This window comes from Phycodurus eques, chromosome 7 (assembly GCF_024500275.1).
Source record: "Phycodurus eques isolate BA_2022a chromosome 7, UOR_Pequ_1.1, whole genome shotgun sequence".
In the NCBI taxonomy this organism is placed as follows: domain Eukaryota; kingdom Metazoa; phylum Chordata; class Actinopteri; order Syngnathiformes; family Syngnathidae; genus Phycodurus; species Phycodurus eques.
In genome coordinates this window covers 27415676-27433306 of record NC_084531.1, presented here as the reverse complement: position 1 = coordinate 27433306, position 17631 = coordinate 27415676, and the positions used below count along the sequence as shown (strand labels likewise).

At 40.9% G+C, this 17631-nt stretch overlaps 1 protein-coding gene across 1 annotated transcript; it reads right to left on the bottom strand.

Moving 5' to 3' along the window:
• Positions 1-13303: 13303 nt before the first annotated feature.
• lpar6a (lysophosphatidic acid receptor 6a) lies at positions 13304-16723 on the bottom strand. The gene has a single exon (XM_061681458.1). It carries the CDS (start codon positions 15380-15382, stop codon positions 14294-14296), a length of 1089 nt encoding a protein of 362 aa, XP_061537442.1. The 5' UTR covers positions 15383-16723; the 3' UTR covers positions 13304-14293.
• Between the last annotated feature and the right edge of the window lie 908 nt (positions 16724-17631).

Below are 17631 nucleotides of genomic sequence, written 5' to 3'. Positions count from 1 at the left end.
CATGTGTTTGATGTAACGCGCACATTCATCTGTGCACTTACCAGGTTAGCAAGCATAACATTGCCACTTCCCAGTCCACTCGGGCCGTCTGGAAGCTTCTGTCGACAGGAAGTATTATTCCCACAGCAGCGGGGTCTTTGTGAGGTCACGTCACTGAGTCCACCGCAATGTTTTCATGTCTGCTTCCTACCCCAATCCCCCTTTAATGTAACACAATTAGACTAAAGGTCCTCTCTCTATAGTCAGGATAAAAGGGCCACATGGTGTCGCGCAGATGTTGCTGTGACCACGAAGAGCCACCGGGTGGAGTCCACAGCTCTCAAAGGTTAGCGGCCGCCGCGTAAACATACTGCCAAAACTTGAATTGAGTTAAATTCTTTCTCTTCATGCTTAAATCATCTTTCCCCGTTTAAATGACTGGAAAAGCCATTAATCCCACCCACACATTCTTGTAACATGTTTTAAGAAATAAGTATAAAATGTAAATAATTAAACAGTGTGTGCATCATGATTTCGTACTTCAATGCCCATTGACATTGTGCTGCTACTGCGAGTGTGCAGCTTGGCCACCTGGGGGCAATATAATACCTACATAATACTCAAATAAAACAAAGACGACAGCCTCTTTTAAGATCAGTAAACTGAAGTAATATTAGTCATTTGTCTCAGAGGATAAAGAATATTTGCCTGTGAATATTGTTGAGTTGTCTCTCTACGTGTTGCTGCACCGTTTGTGTTCAAACAACTGCGACATTGATGCTAGTATCGCTAAACCGTCGATGGCATTTGGAATCGTGTGTTAGCATTAAGCTAGCAGACGTTGAGAAGTCGTGGTTTGGTGAAATACACACATTTAGTACAGCGTAAACTCCAACTGGGAGAGGCAATAAACAGCTGGCTCCAGCATGAAAAAAAAAAACTGAATCAGTTAAAATGTATTGCTTAAAGTTACATAAAAATTGCACCTAAATAAATGTTCAAATACAAGCTTTTCTTAAAGTTTAAATGTACACGTTTTGAACTTAAAAGTTAAATACAACTGAACTGTACTTAGGCAGTGTTTCTTCGGCGTACCACTAGAGGGAGCCACACTTTGACAAGGTTCATTCGCATGCGTGTTTAAGCGGTGATCTTTCAGTTGTTGTCAGCAAAGGGAAGGGAAGTGAAGGCAGTCAAAAGACTTCCTCTCTTTGTCTTGTCACATTAAAAACTTGGAGAATGTGGGTGGGTGGGGGTGGGGGGGGGGGGGGGTAACCAAATGACTTAACAATTTGCATTCTGGCTGGACAGCTGCCAAGGAGAATCGAATCCTGAGATGGAGCCTGCTATTGTTTTCTTTTCATTGATTTTATATGATATAATCCTGTTCACACTTTATATTTCTACTTCTTTTACTTGCCATTTCCCTTACCATTCTTTTCTCATTTTTAAATATTTTAAATATGAGTCATTAATAGGTGATCAATCAATGGAAATTAAAGTGACATTATAAAAAATAAACAAAATGAAAATATTTAATTATTTTTTTTATCAAATACATTTATCAAATATTGTTTTTATTTTACACTTAATATATTAGTAAGCAATGATTGATACATTAACAATGAATGCAAAATACATTTAATAAATGAATAAAGTACACGTATTATGTAATGTATTTTTAAAATAAATGTATGCAGGGATATATATATGGTTTTCATTTTTTAAATGTTTTTATTTTAAAATACAGTACTGGTAAACAAAAATAAGAATATTGAATAATAATAATGAAAAACTACATAAAATACTGATGAATAACAAATGAAATAGCAATGACTAACTATAATATATATATTTTTTTTAATTACTAAAGTATGTGTGACTATTTATTGATTATTTATTTATGGAAACATCAACTTTTTTAAATTAATAAAACATTCATATGACTCAGTATTTGCCCTCCCTGTTTTGGTATTTCTAAAAGTAATACAAATATGTCTACAATTCCAAAATATGACTTGATTTTTAATTTTTTTTTGCAAACGAACAATGAATACAAAATGGAAGTAACAAATTTAAATTAAAACACGAATTTGTCCTCCTTGTTTGAGAAGAGCATTAACTAAATACTGAACTGAAACATGTCCTCCTCAACATGTGACAGTTGACCACATTTGCATTTAATGAAACGAGGAACACAAAAATGTTTGGCTTTTTCCAACCGGTGACCAATTAATTCAGTGACCCATTTCGCATCAAACATTTCTGCCTTCGCACAGAAAACAATGCATGGAAAAAAACAAGGTGAAAAAGAGGAAATAGAGTGACTTGAGACACTACTTTTTCATATTGTGACATATTGCTACTTTTATTTCCCTAATTTCAGAGTTGGTTCGCGCCGTGTGTGATGGGAATATTAACGCCGCCCTCCAAAAAAGCGCTTCGCAGATGATAATTCATGAAGAAAAAATATTTCTGTATCGCGACACACAGGCAGATGAACATGAAAAGCTGTTAAAGCATTTCCTCCATATCAAGGATAACCAGTTTAAGGTCCACGTACTAGTAAGCTCTTTGTCCTCCCTAGTAACACAACTCAGTGCACTAGTAGAACAACTGTGTCTTACTAGTAACACTTTTTTTCTCCCCACTACTGTGTGACACTTCTGCACACTTGTTGGACAACTACACATTACTATTGAAGCAAAACTGTGCAGTGGTTGAAAATCTTTATTAGTAGTACTAGTAGCACACAGGTGTTAACTAGTGAGATTTTGCCTCACCGGTAACATAGTTGTCCTACCAGTGTGCATAAATGTTATACAACAGTAAAAAAAAAAAAAAAAAAAAAATTATTACTAAGACAGTTGTTCAACCTTGTATGCCGTAGTTGTTCCACTAGAGCACTGAATTGTCTTACTAGTGAGGACAACAAGCATACTAGTACATGAACCTTAAGCTGGATAGCAAGGATACCGAATAAACGGCTTTCCATAAAGCCACTTGAGCATTTCGAGTCAATTGAAAAAAATGCTCAATCGTTATCAAGGATATCTAGTAGTAGGGAGTGCTAGTAAGTAGCAGCACAACTACATGTTACAAGGGAGGCAAAACTGTGCACGAGTGTGCGTAAACGAACAGTGACAACAACTATGGTGGAAGTAGCGAGAAAAAAACAAAACAGTCATTGTCTACTAGGCGTACAAGTACATGGACCTTAAGCTGGATGTGCTTGATATGGAATAAATGCTCCGAGGTCTTCCCACAAAAGGCGGGAAGGATGTGTGGTGTGTGTCTTATGTGGCTCCCTAATGAACGAGTCACTCGGGGGAGTTGGGAGAGACATTTGATCCAGAGCCAGTGGAGCAGATCTGATTCATATCGAGCGGCAATGTTGACATATCATCCTACACGTCCTACTGGGTTCATTTAATTAGCCGCTGCAGCTAATGAGATCTGAGATGAAAATTCTGCCAATGCAAAGTTATTAAAGCTGACTTTTGATTGGCCCCGTCAGGGTGGTACAGTACTGTATTAGTTATTCACGTGCAATTATTATGCATACTAACATGATGTACGATACTGTACACGGTATAGATTGTTATCCATATTTATACTTCTCAATTTGCGCTCACTGTTAACTGCCATTGACGGCTGTATCAGTCAAATAGCCAAGTAACTGGGAGGGCTGGCAGTGAATGAGTTAAAAAAAAAAGGGATTGCAGAAGCCACAATTTTGTGGGATCTTTGCATGACAGAACCATCTTTGATGCAGCCATTTTTTTGGTGTGGGCTGTACACGTGAAAGAAAAACCCTCTGACCAAAGAACAGTCATTGATGCAGCATTTTGTGATGCCTGACTCACACCAATGCAAAATTGTCCTGTTCTTAAGCTCTTTTTCATTAGGCTTGTTTAGAAGTCCTTAAAGATGTTGAATGGTGATGCTGGTGTACCGAATATTGTGGCAGGGGTAGCTGTGTTTCTGGAGCCACTGTGAGCAGTGACTCACCCGCTAAAGAGAAGTATACTTTCCAAGGGTGGAGCACCACCTTCCTCTTCCGAACAAAGCATTTTAAAGACAGAAGCGGTCATTGTTGGCTCTATTTCGGGCCCCCTTGTGTTCTTCAGTAAGGTCAGCGGTGGTTATAGTTGGCTAAACCTTTTCAAACGCTAACATTGTTCGTGGCGCCAACTGACGACTTATGATGATGGACTTTGCCTTGATCACCGTCCTACCGCCCTATCACGGCCCTTCCTCGTGGCTATTGTGGTCATTGGCGTCACCGGCAGTATTGAAATAAGTCAACAATGAGTGAAAATTTTACATCATGACTCATGATATCACTGTTTAATATAAAACTTCACATCTGGAACAACAATTTAGCAGTCCCTCGTTTGCATTGCCTGTAATGTTCAGTTTGTAACATTGGTAACAGTTTGAACCAGGAACGGATTATTTCTACTTCTATTATTTCATGAGGAAAACAAGTTTAGAATTATAATTAATATATATATATATATATATGAATAATTTTAAAATAATTCAACACAATCATTTTCAATTAATTCAATAAAAGTAATTTATCAATGAATTAATATGAACAAAAATGAATGTATAATTGAATATAATTAAATGAAATATTTATAAATAATACCATATACTAAAAAGAATCTACATAAATGAATGGTTTAATAAAATAAATACCAATACAGGAATTTAAAAAAAAATTACTGTTAAAGTATAATGTCAAATCTAAAATTAGATATATAATGTAATAATAAATTTACATTATTCATACACCTTTTAGTAAATATATACTAATAAATCAAAATGATGGAACAAAATAATTATTGAATTAAATAAACAGCGACACGGTTTACGACTGGTTAGCACATCTGCCTCACAGTTCTGAGAACCGGGTTCAAATCCCGCCCTCGCCTGTGTGCACAGTTTGCAAGTTCTCGCCGTGCCTGCGTGGCTTTTCTCCGGGTACTCCGGTTTCCACCCCCATCCCAAAAACATGCATGGTAGGTTAATTGGAGACTCTAAATTGCCCGTAGGTGTGAATGTGAGTGCGAATGGTTGTTTGTTTGTATGTGCCCTGCGATTGGCTGGCGACCAGCTCAGGTTGTACCCCGCCTCTTGCCCGAAGATAGCTGGGATGGGCCCCAGCACGCCCGCGACCCTAATGAGGAAAAGCGGTACAAAAATGATTCAATAAACATGTATTAGCAGATCAGAAATTGATTAAAATGTACATAATAATGTATGTAATAACATAATATCATATAAAGTAATACATCAGGTATCTGTTATTAATTTTTAAAAAAAACAATAAATTGAATGAATAAAGAATTTATTATTGAAATTGATAACATTTATATGAATTAATAAATAGATTGTACAGTATTAATTGTTTTTTTTTTAAAAAAAACAATGTCATCCGTTTGGGCATTTTACCTTTTTGCCCTCATGAACTAGAAGTTGAGAGTTGAAAAGGTCATGTGAAAGTCACAAACACACACACACACACACACGCACACGCACGCGTCAGCTGTTGCTATGCGTCCCACTCGGTAGCAGACACAAAGCTTTACATTGTGCACGGATGCATTGCAAGTTCATGGCGTATGTTGTACTGGATATTCCGAATGCGACGGCCTGCAGCTGTGCACGTGCACCACAAAACAGAAGTTGTGTTCTGCTGCTTTTTTTCGCTCATGTCATTTTCATTCACGCCTTTGTGTCGATGGGCACACATACAGTATGTAGGGAGGAAGGAAAAACTAAACGAAACGGCATTCCGTTACTCGCGTCTTGTGATTTTACAGAGCAGCTGTGCGCAAGCGCGCACGCTAACGCACAGGTTCAAATGGTCAATGATTTACACGTGTATTAGTCACAGTGAATGCACCACTGGAAGCTTTCAGTGTCAGGGGCCATTTTAGTTTGGATAAAAGTCCATGCTACATGGAAAACACTTTTACAAAATGACAAAAGTGTTTCATTATGCATTATAAGCATGTCCGCCTCCCATTTGTGAGGTTAGGGAGTTTTCCAGAGTTTTTGTGGGTTCTATGCATCAGAGAACACACTTTGATTAGCTATTTTTTGGTAGCTAAAAGACAATTGCGTTGACAATTTTGGGTGGGATCTATGCATCAGGCAACTTTTTAACGCATCCATTTTTGTGGGTTCTGCGTGTTAAAACACGTCTTTGATGAAGGAAGAATTTTTGTCTTGTTTTGATGTGGCACACTTTTGTGGGTTCCCTGCATAAACAGTCTTCGTCGTGGAAACGAACCGTCTTTGAGTCCACCATTTTGTGGGCTCGAGCGTCAAAGAACTGACTTTGATGTGACAGATTTTTCAATTCGCAAGAAATGTCTTTGATGCAGCATTTTTTTTTTTTTTTTTTTTGTCTGATCCCACAATTTCGCGTGGGATTTACGCACTCGTCACACTAATGAGGACGGGCGCAATAGAAAACGGATGGATGGTGGTTGGGTTGTTTGGTCGAGACAAATACCGGAGGCACTAAAGTGACTTTTGAGAGCAACAATCCACCCTTGACAGGACGCGTAAGTCTTTTGTGAGGCTGTCAGTCGCACCAGTGGCCTGTCGCCTCCTCTTAAGACGGCGAGAGGATTAACGTCAACGAGTCGCCGGGCGGAGCCGTTCGGGAGCTCCCGGAGGAAAGCGGACCGAAGCACACGACTTGTCCACAAACGTGAAGCTCGCTCAGGCCCGAAGTGAAGCGAATCGTTAAAATGTTTATGGAATGCCGTAATTTGCCATCTTGAGTTTTCCAACTGACATTGTTGCAGCATTTTCTGTGTAAAACAGCCATCTTTGATGCCGCGTTTATTTTGTAAAAGAACAGTCTTTGAGGTGGCAATTTTATGGGATCTCTGCGTGAAAGAAGTCTTTTCTGCGTGAATGGACTGCCTTTGACGCGGCAGCTTTCCGGGATCTACGGATGAAAGAACAGTCTTTGATGCGGCGTTTATCTGACATTTTGTGTGTGACAAAAAAGTTTTTGATATGATTATTTTTTTTGTTTTCCTGAGATTTCCGAATGAAATTAAGAGTCACAGAGGCGGAATTCTTTTCCCGGGATTTCTGGATGAAAGAACAGTCATTTGGTTGGAGAGAAAAACAATATCTTTGGTGCGGCCATTTTTCTTTTTTGGGAGAACCCTCAGGTTTCTGCATGATAAAACCATCTCCGATCAGCAATTTTCTAGGAGCTCTGCGTGAAACTACTCTTGCTGCTGCCATTTTTCTCTATGTCTGCGTGAAAGAGGCTACAGTTTACAGTGACATGTCAGCTTTGTGTTTTGTCATGCTATTGCCATGCTAATGCTAAGGTATGCTACCGCTACTCTTCTTGTTGCCTTTATTAGCCCGGTGCTGCTTCTCATTTTGTAGCCTTGTGCCCGTCTCCCTGTCCTCACAATCGGTCCGTCTTGTAGTTGTCTGCTGCGATGCGCTTCCTTAATTGCCGCTTCAGTCGACGTGTCTGGCGTGCTAATATAAAACATGTTACAGTGTGATGATAAGAGTGAAAACAAGGTGGGAGAGCACATAGCAGACGTTGTTGTCGTAGCCGACAGTCTCCTATCGCAAATGGACGCAGCTCCTATCAGCTTAATGGCAGACGTTTCCTCCTAATGTAACTTGGAGAGCCATGCAATGTGTGTTCATGGGGGGGGGGGGATGCTTCATTATACTCGACAGAGACCCCCGCATACCCGAGTTCCTTCCTTTTACATGCGATCTCAAATGACTAAGTAGATTTTTCAGGTATCTGTACTTTACTCGAGTATTTATGTTTCTGCATAGATCCGTGTTTGATGTGTTAATTTTACGGTAGCTACGTGTGAAAGAAAAATTTTCACGCGGTAATTTGTGCATGACAGAACAATCTTTGATGGAGCAAGTTTGCGGGATCTGTGTGATGCATACATTTTCCAGGACAGATGCATGAAAACAGTCTTTGAACACAGCATTTTTGTGGGATCTCTGGGTGAAACTACTGTCTTTGTTGCTGTCATTTTCTGGGGTCTTTGTTGGAAAAAAAAAAAACATCATAAAAGTGGAAATTTTGTGCGCTCTCTTTGTCCCTCGTGAAAAAAAAAATAATCTTTGATGTGCTAAATTTCTTCGCTCTATGAAAAAAAAAATGATTGATGTAACAATTTTCCAGGGTCTATGTGTGAAAATGACTGTCTTTAATGTAGGAATCTTACAAGATATTTGTGTGAGTTTCTAAGAACTGTCTTTGCAACTATCTTCTGGGGTCTGTGTATGAAACAACAGTCTTTGATGTGGCAATATTGGGGGTGAAAAAATTGAAAAAAATAAAATAAAATCTCTGTGAAACAATTGCAGTGATTTTGCAGGATTTGTGTGAAAGAATCATCTTTGATGCAGGAATCTTATGGGATTTCTGTGTTAAACCATCTGTGATCCAACAATTTTCAAGGCTTCTCTATGAAAGAACGGTCTTTGATTTGGCAGTTTTGCGGGATCTCTATGTGGAACATTTAAATAAGACAATTTTGCAGGCTCTTTGTGTGAAAAGCACCCTCTTTGTCGAAGGAATCTTACACGACCTTTGTGTAAGAACCGTCTGTCTTTAATGTGGCAAATCAATGAATTTTAGTATAAAGTTAGCCTAATAGCATAGTTGCCTAAGTCATATTTTACCATTTTCAAAAGTGAGAAAAAACACAATTTTGAGCAAATGCAATGAAAAATAGTAACGTGCTTGCAAAAATGGCGTTTTTTGTTTTTCTTGTTTTCAAAAATGTTAAAATATGACCTGGGCGGTTCTGCTGATAGGGTAACAATATTTTTTTGTGCAATCTTCCTAACTGTATGTGTCCCTACTATTTAACAGTTTAAGCAAAACCTTTATACTTTGCAGAAAGTACATTTATTTTCTCCGACTTGCAGCTGCCTTCAGCCCAGAGGGACAGGAAGCCGGGTTGACTGGTCGATGGTATGGCCTGGCATGACCCTGATGGAGTTTGTCAGCCAAAACACTATAATATATATATATATATATATATATATATAGCCTTGCATACCCTTGAAATGCTAAAAAAAAAGAAATGACAATAAAACCCCCCCTTAAAAAAGGCGAGCAGAATGCGTGTCTGCCTCTTGTCAGTAGGAGGGCGAGGTCAAGCTGATTAGATAAGGCTTGTATATGCAAAAGAAGCTTTGTTTATTACCTCCCCCAAGGAAGATACTGTACAGTACCAGTCTTTTGGGTTTGCCATGACCTTGTTTCACAGTGGCCTGAGTGAAACGGCAAATAGTAAAACGCAGATTTTCTACAGCGGGTTCTCAAATTGGGGTCTGCGAGCTACAGCTTGGGAAGCCGCAGAAACATTTTCAAGAATGGATGGATTATCTCGGCAAAGGAGAAGTGCTCACTAACAGCGTTAGATGGAGTTGTGAGAAATATATTTGAGAGAAATAGGCCTTAGATGTTTGAGCTTAGCTCCCAACAAATGGGAACAAAAGATAACGCCTGATTGGTTATCATCCTCCATGAACCAGGAAGTTGTCTGCTAACCCATAAACATGATGACTGTTCCACAATTTATTTATTTTGTTCCACCTTTGTTCAATTATCTCCAACACTACATAAAACTGATTGGATTATCTTTGCTGGGCATGGTCACTTGTTGCTAGGCAGGGTTCATAAGGTAAACAATGCACCTGTATTATCCATATAATAATGTTATTCTGCAATGGTGTCGCTAGGCTTATTTTAGGTGGGTTGAAGCTGGCTGACAAGGAATCTAAATGGTGGGTTTCTATGAAAGCGTACAATTTCCAGGCTAGGTTACTCTGAGCTCGTTTGTGCCCTTGTGTCTCCACTTTGTCTCCGCCGTGGCAAAAAAAAATGGTGCATTACGTCAACGTCTGTTTGTTTGTTTGTGTTGCTTTCACGACAGCGTTTGAGCCCCATGTCCTTGACTCACCATAAAGGTGCCGCTCCGTGGGAAATAGCCACGCTCAGGCATCTGCTTTGCATTGTTCAAAGCAACGCGAGTTGTAATAGTTAGGATGTTCCTCAAAAGCCTCCCGTAGTGGGGGAAAAGAGATGAAGATAAACCTCAAACGCCCTCCTTTGTTCCAGCTGATCCACTCAAGCCGGTTCTTGTTGACATAGTTGCGCGCGCTGACCACGTTATTTGGTACACCTGCACAACAGAAATCTGGAACGTTCACGCTGGTGTTTATTTTCTCGACCGTAAAACACAAAGAGTCACTTTTGAATTCGAATTTCAAAGATCGATATTAACACGTCATTCAAGACAGTCGAGAGTCAGTGGTTGTCAAACTTTTTACACCAAGTACCACCGAAATAAATACTCATTCTTCAAAAAGTACATTAACTATTATTATAGTCCACTGTAAATGCCTATGCCTAACCCTCCTGTTATGTTGTCAGACTTGATCCATCCTGTAATGTTGCATGTCAAAATGAGCTGTTTTAATTTTTGTCTTTAACCAAGAAAAAAATATTTTTTCAATGTAAAAAAAACAAACAAAAAACAATATTCTGTGGGCCTTTTCTTTTCTCTTTTTTTAACTAAATATTTAAAACAAACATTGAGAATTTTCCAACACCCTAACCCTGCCACTATTTTCAGAAATTGAAAAAAAAAATCGAGTGAATAAAAAAAATAAACTTTTTGCACAAAGCACCTTCTGTTTACATCAGTTTTAATATTTCCCTCTAATCATTATACATTCTTAAATTATTTTTTTAAACTCCAAACACATCCTCAATCTCTTATGTCGCGGCTCAAATGGACTCATGTTAATGTTTTAAAAGAAAATCCAAATCATGTATTTTGACATAGAAGAAAATAAAACTGCTGTTGCTGCCCTTATTTTTTAAAATTTGATTTCACATCATTTTTGAATTTGCAAACACTCCTCTAACCCTCCTGTTGCAAATCAAATGCAAATGTTTCAAACCTAACAAAAAAAAACCATAATACATTTTACAAAAAGTATTTCAGCAATGTAAAAAGAAAGAGTATAAAGGGTGTATATTTTCAATTCAAAGAAAGATTTGGATAAAACCTCCTGCTGGTATTTTCTTTTTTAAAATTATATTTATATATTTTTTTAAATTATCTTTAAATTTGGAAACCCTACCCTAACCCTTCTCCTCTGATACGGGTCAATTTGACCCATGTTAAAGTTTAGAAAAATCTACAAAACATATTTATAAATAAGTAATGATAATAAATAAACTGTATATAACTATATATACATACATATATATATACATACATATATATATGCACAAATATATACATACACACACACACACATATATATATATATATATATATATACACATATACATTCATATACATACACACACACACACACATATATATATATATATATATATATACATGCACATATAGACAGTTATTGTGTTTATGTGGGTCAAATTGTCCTGTTTTAGTTTATGAGAAATACAACCCCAATTCCAATGAAGTTGGGACGTTGTGTTAGACATAAATAAAAACAGAATACAATGATTTGCAAATCATGTTCAACGTATATTTAATGGAATGCACTACAAAGACAAGATATTTAATGTTCACATTGATAAACTTGACAATTTTTAACAAATAATGATTAATGTAGAATTTTATGGCTGCAACACGTTCCAAAAAACACTGGGACGGGTGGCAAAAAAGACTGAGAGAGTTGAGGAACGCTCACCTGTGGGATGTTTGGAACATCCCACAGGTGAACAGGCTCATTGGGAACAGGTGGGTGCCATGATTGGGTAGAAAAGGAGCTTCCCTGAATTGCTCAGTCATTCACAAGCAAAGAGGGGGCGAGGTTCACCTCTTTGTGAACAAGTACGTGAGAAAATAGTCGAACAGTTTAAGGACAATGTTCCTCAACGTACAATTGCAAGGAATTTAGGGATTGTATCAGCTACGGTCCATAATATCATCAGAAGGTTCAGAGAATCTGGAGAAATCACTGCATGTAAGCGGCGAGGCCGAAATCCGACATTGAATGCCCGTGACCTTAGATTCCTCAGGCGGCACTGAATCCAAAATTTACATCAACGTGTAAAGGATATCACCACATGGGATCAGGAACACTTCAGAAAACCAATGTCAGTAAACACAGTTCGGCGCTACATCCGTAAGTGCAACTTGAAACTCTACTATGCAAAGCAAAAGCCATTTATCAACAACACCCAGAAACGCCGCCGGCTTCTCTGGGCCCGAGCTCATCTAAGATGGACTGACGCAGAGTGGAAAAGTGTTTTGTGGTCCGATGAGTCCACATTTCAAATTGTTTTTGGAAATTGTGGACGTCGTGTCCTCCGAGCCAAAGAGGAAAAGAACCATCCGGACAGTTATGGACGCAAAGTTCAAAAGCCAGCATCTGTGATGGTATGGGGCTGTGTTAGTGCCAATGGCATGGGTAACTTACACATCTGTGAAGGCACCATTAATGCTGAAAGGTACATACAGGTTTTGGAGAAACATATGCTGCCATCCAAGCAACGTCCTTTTCACGGACGCCCCTGCTTATTTCAGCAAGACAATGCCCAACCACATTCTGCACCTGTTACAACAGCGTGGCTTCGTAGTAAAAGAGCGCGGGTACTAGACTGGAGGTCTGGACTGCCTGCAGTCCAGACCTGTCTCCCATTGAACAATGTGTGGCGCATTATGAAGCGTAAAATATGACAACCCAGGCCCCGGACTGTTCAACAGCTAAAGCTGTTCATCAAGCAAGAATGGGGAAGAATTCCACGTACAAAGCTTCAACAATTAATGTCCTCAGTTCCCAAACGTTTATTGAATGTTGTTAAAAAAAAAAAAGGTGATGTAACACAGTGGTAAACATGACCCTGTCCCAGCTTTTTTGGAACGTGTTGCAGCCATAACATTCTAAGTTAATGATTATTTGCTAAAAACAAAGTTTATCAGTTTGAACATTAAGTAGCTTGTCTTTGTAGTGTATTCAATGAAATATAGGTTGAACATGATTTGCAAATCATTGTATTCTGTTTTTATTTATGTTTAACACAACGTCCCAACTTCATTAGAATTGGGGTTGTAAATGAATATATAACTGTAAAAATATACACATATTTTAAAGTTGGGATTGAACTGCTGTCCCTATTTATTTTAATGTCAGTACATATTTTTTAAATTATTTTGTAATTTGCAAACACTTCCTTCGTACTATACATGGCACATTCAATATATTGACACAGCAGTGACACAAGAGGCTAAAAGGAGCACAGAAATGTCTCATTTATACAATTTCTTTCGATGAAAATATTTTGCCACTATATTTCATATATCATAGTCATGCACACACATTATTTAACCTCACACAAACAAAGTGAGGAGAAGTGTTTCACTTCCAATTTGACATGACATCGGAGAGTTAGAAGGGCAGATGTCTTTATCACCTCGTCTGCTCCGACCTGATGCAGTGATACCACATGCGGATGTACCCAATAAAGTGTCCGTCGCGTGTATGGTTTCGCTCAAAGGTTGCGCAAAACCTCTCCAAAGGAAGTTACTACTCCCTGCCCGGCCAGAGCTCGACACTCACTTCCTCACAGCCTGGCTGCAGCATCACTGTTTACCAGAGTTGCGAGTAAGTCACATATGTGCAGGCCCCAAGTCTTCCAAGTTTCCAGCAAGTCCCGAGTTACTGTCGTAAAAATCAAGCAAGTCCCCACTAAATTTTAAGCAAGTCAAAAAGGTATTGCTCAGTCACACACGACAAAAGCCACTTTGTACTCAGTATCAGTACTTGCATTAGTTAACTGGAGTAACACATTCACAATCAGTTTTTTTTTTTTTTTTTATCGTCCCAAACCAGTCTGTATTGTCTAAGTCATGTGACTACCGTCTCCCACCTCTGCTGCTTATGTCTGTGTACATTGTTCAGATATTCAAAAGAAACTGCTGGGGCTTTCTGGTCCGAATGGGTTTGTTTATTGAAGAATTTCATCCATTGCTGTGTACAAAAAAACCCACCCGACCTTAGCTCCATATAACTGTTAATTTAAGTGTGCTACAGTTCGCAACAAACACACACGCGCGTGCACTACCAAAAGTGTTCGCACTCCCTTCCATTCAGTTGCACAATGACAGTATAATCCTCAGCGGAAGGATAACACGGAGTGTGCGAAGGGCCTCACAAATGGACAGAGGCAAGTTCCCCGAACTGGATGTTGTATTTTACAACTCGTAAAAAAGGGTCAAAGAGAGAGTCACACCGTGGACTCGTTGTGTAGCATCTTGGCTTTGAGGTTCCTCAAGCTGCACTGCAGGTTGGAGCTGGATTCCGACTGCAGCGCCTCAGACAACTTGGCGTCGCACGGCCGCCCCGCCAGCGACTTCCTCTTGATGGAGTTCTGGATGGTCTCTGACGTGAAGTAGTAGACGATGGGGTCGAAGCAGCAGTTGGAGACGGCGATGCACAGCGCCACCGGATAAATGGTGCGCACCACCGACTCGGCGAAGCAGCCCTTGAGGGTCTTGGTGCGCACCAGCGAGTAGAAGACCAGGTTGACGTTGTAGGGGATGAAGCAGAAGCAGAAGGTGGTGAGGTGCACGGCGATCATGCGCAGGATCTTGGTCTTGTTCAGCTTACCCCCGCCACGGCTCACCTTGTGGGGGCGCCGCAGAGTCTGCAGCACCCTGACGGAGCAGCCCACGTTGAGCAGCAACGGGATGACGAAGCCCACCGTCTCGATGAAGATGACCATCTTGGACAGGTGCGACTTCCACTGGCTGGAGGAGAAGTTCTCGAAGCAGAAGGTGGCGTTGGCGGGGTGGCGCTGCCGCGATGTGGTGTCCAGCAGGAAGCCTGTGGGCAAGCTACCCGAGAGCACCAGCACCCAAACGCCGGCGCACACCAGCTTGGCGTTGCGCTTTGTGCGCAGCGTCCGCGAGCGGAAGGGGTGCACGATGGCCAGGAAGCGGTCCACGCTGATGCACGTGAGGAAGAGGATGCTTCCGTACATGTTGGTGTAGAAAAGCGACACGGACACTTTGCACAGCACGCTGCCGAAGGGCCAGCTCCGGTTGATGAAGTAGAAGACCCGCAGGGGCAGCGTGAAGACGAAGAGCAGGTCGGACGCCACCAGGTTCATCATGTACGTGGTGGTCTCGTTGCGCAGCTTGAGCGAGCAGGTGAAGATGTAGATGGCCACCACGTTGGTGATGAGGCCAACCACGAACACTACGCTGAACACCGTGCTGTACAGCGGGTACTTGAAGCCATCGTTCTTGCTGCAGCTCCAGTTGCCCGCCGAGATGTTGCCGGACCCCAGCGACGGGATATTGTTGAACATCATGGAGACAGAAGCCCCCTTTCACGCTACCCTGGCTCTGTTTAAGGGGATTCTAAACTGCCCAAGTAGTCTTTAACTCCAAACAGTGACGCGGATGTTTCTTGTTATGTCTCTGATGCTTGGCCCCAAGGATGTCCTGTGTGAAAGGTGCCAAATTCGCCAGCTTCTGAGGCGGCGGCTATGTGTGAGGAGATTCCAGGACCAGGGTTGGGAAGTTGAATTGAATTCAGCCAAGGGATCTGTCCCAAAAAGTCTTTTATTCCAGACACTGGTGCAGATGTCTCTGAAGCTCGATTCTGGGGATATTGTGGATGCTTTCAGATTCTGAAGCAGGACGGTGGCTGCATGTAAGGGGAGTCCACAATGCCAACTTTATACCAGATACTGGCACAGGCGTCTCTGATGCTTGGTCCTGAGGTGCCAAATTTGCCAGGTTCCGAGGAGAGCCGGCAGCTCCCGAGGTGTGAAGTTTAACACCAGAGACTCACTTCTCCCAGAGCAACTGTCCAAGTGGTATTTTATTCCAGACACTGCCTTGGACATCTGCACAGTTATGTCTCTGATACGACAATTTAGTGCCAAGGGGCTAAAGATGGAGGAGTAGGAGACCCCTTGGAGTTCCCATGTGAAAAGGTGCCGAATTTGCTGGCCTCTGTGATGGGACCAGGGACCAGAGCAATTATCACTGTCTGACAAGTATTTTATAGCAGACACTTGGCATGGAAGTCGTGACTGTTTTGAGCGCAAATGGAAAGGGGTAGGTGTGGGGTCCCGAGGACATCCTGAGGAAAAAAAAATCCCAAATTTGCTGGCTTCTGAGGTAGGTGCGAAAAATTATCTACCCAGACATTGTCCCGGTGTCTTTACCGTAACATCTCCGAGGCGCCAGTTTAGGGTGTAAGGGGCAAAGGAGGGAGGGGGAGGAGTAAAGGGTAAGGACACTTGGTCCCAATGATTCAAACCTCTCGACTTGTCTCCGATGTGATCCCCATCCTTGATGTCCTCGTGCAAGTCCAGAAATTAGCTCATGGTGAGGAGAGCAGTGGTGGGAGAGCCGGTGTCCCCCTACCTCTCCCCCACCGTGCGCCTCTCGGATGGGAAGTCGCACAAAGGGAAGGCTGGCATATCCACAAGTAAATGGGCCACCAAAGTGGTCGCGTATGTCCTGTATTCTCTTCTTCTTCTTCTTCTTCCCTCAAAAAAGAAAAAGAAAAAGTGAGTTACTCACTATCAGTCGCACTCACTTCTCCCTTTCTTCTGCTGCGTATTTCAAGCAATCTCAATGAGGAGCTGCCGCTTCTGCTGCTGTTGCCCGCTTCTCCTTTGTGCCGCTCTCTCTCTCTCACTCACATACACTTTTGTACTTTGACTGGGCTGGGACTCGGCCCGCATACCCGACTCCCGGACCCTCCCCCCTCTCCCTTTGTCTGCTCCCACAGGACATACAAAATGCTACCGCATGTGGAGGGAGGTGAGCAGCTCATCGTCCTTTTACATTTCATTCACTTTCATTTCATTACAGTGAAACCTGGTTTGTTTCACTTTATAACCAAACGCCGATCAAAACCACCACTCAAAATTTTGTAGAGACACAAGAATTTATTCATTGGATAAAAAATATAATTCACAAAATTGTACACAACCTTAATAGATACCTAACTCATCCATATTACCAGTTGAATTTTGTTTAATATCTCTCATGAATTATTCATTGAAATATTTAGGAAAAATTCTGGCAGTGTTTATAAATTAACAAAATAAATCATGGATCTGGACCCCCCAAAAAATTAGGATTTTTTTTGTTTTCTTTAACACATTCACTGCCATTGACGGTTTTAGAAGTCAAATATACATGTTAACTGGGAAGGCTGACAGTGAATTAAAAATAAAAATGTTCATAGATCGTAATTTTAATGTTAAATACATAATTTTGGCACGGCGGGATGGATAAAACGCTGTGATGGGCCGTATGTTACATACAACACGTGCATATTAGTGTAAAGAAGTGCCTCCTTGTTGTCACTGCCAGAGTGTGTGAGCAGCAGCAGTAAAGGAGGAAACAGATAAAGATGAAATGAAAATGGCCTCACAGAGCGCCCTGTTGGACGTTTTTCATTTCATCTGCTTTCACGCACAAGCACGCATGCACGCACACACACACGTTCATGTTGTTGAGGAGTCCCCCACATTTTCCCCTTTTGTTGCAGAGCCAGCACAAATGTCAAGTTTTTCACTTGGTTAACATAGCCTTC

What these genes read in the sequence shown, in the direction of transcription:
- lpar6a (XM_061681458.1), bottom strand. Translation starts at nt 15,382, where the DNA reads ATGATGTTCAACAATATCCCGTCGCTGGGGTCCGGCAACATCTCGGCG.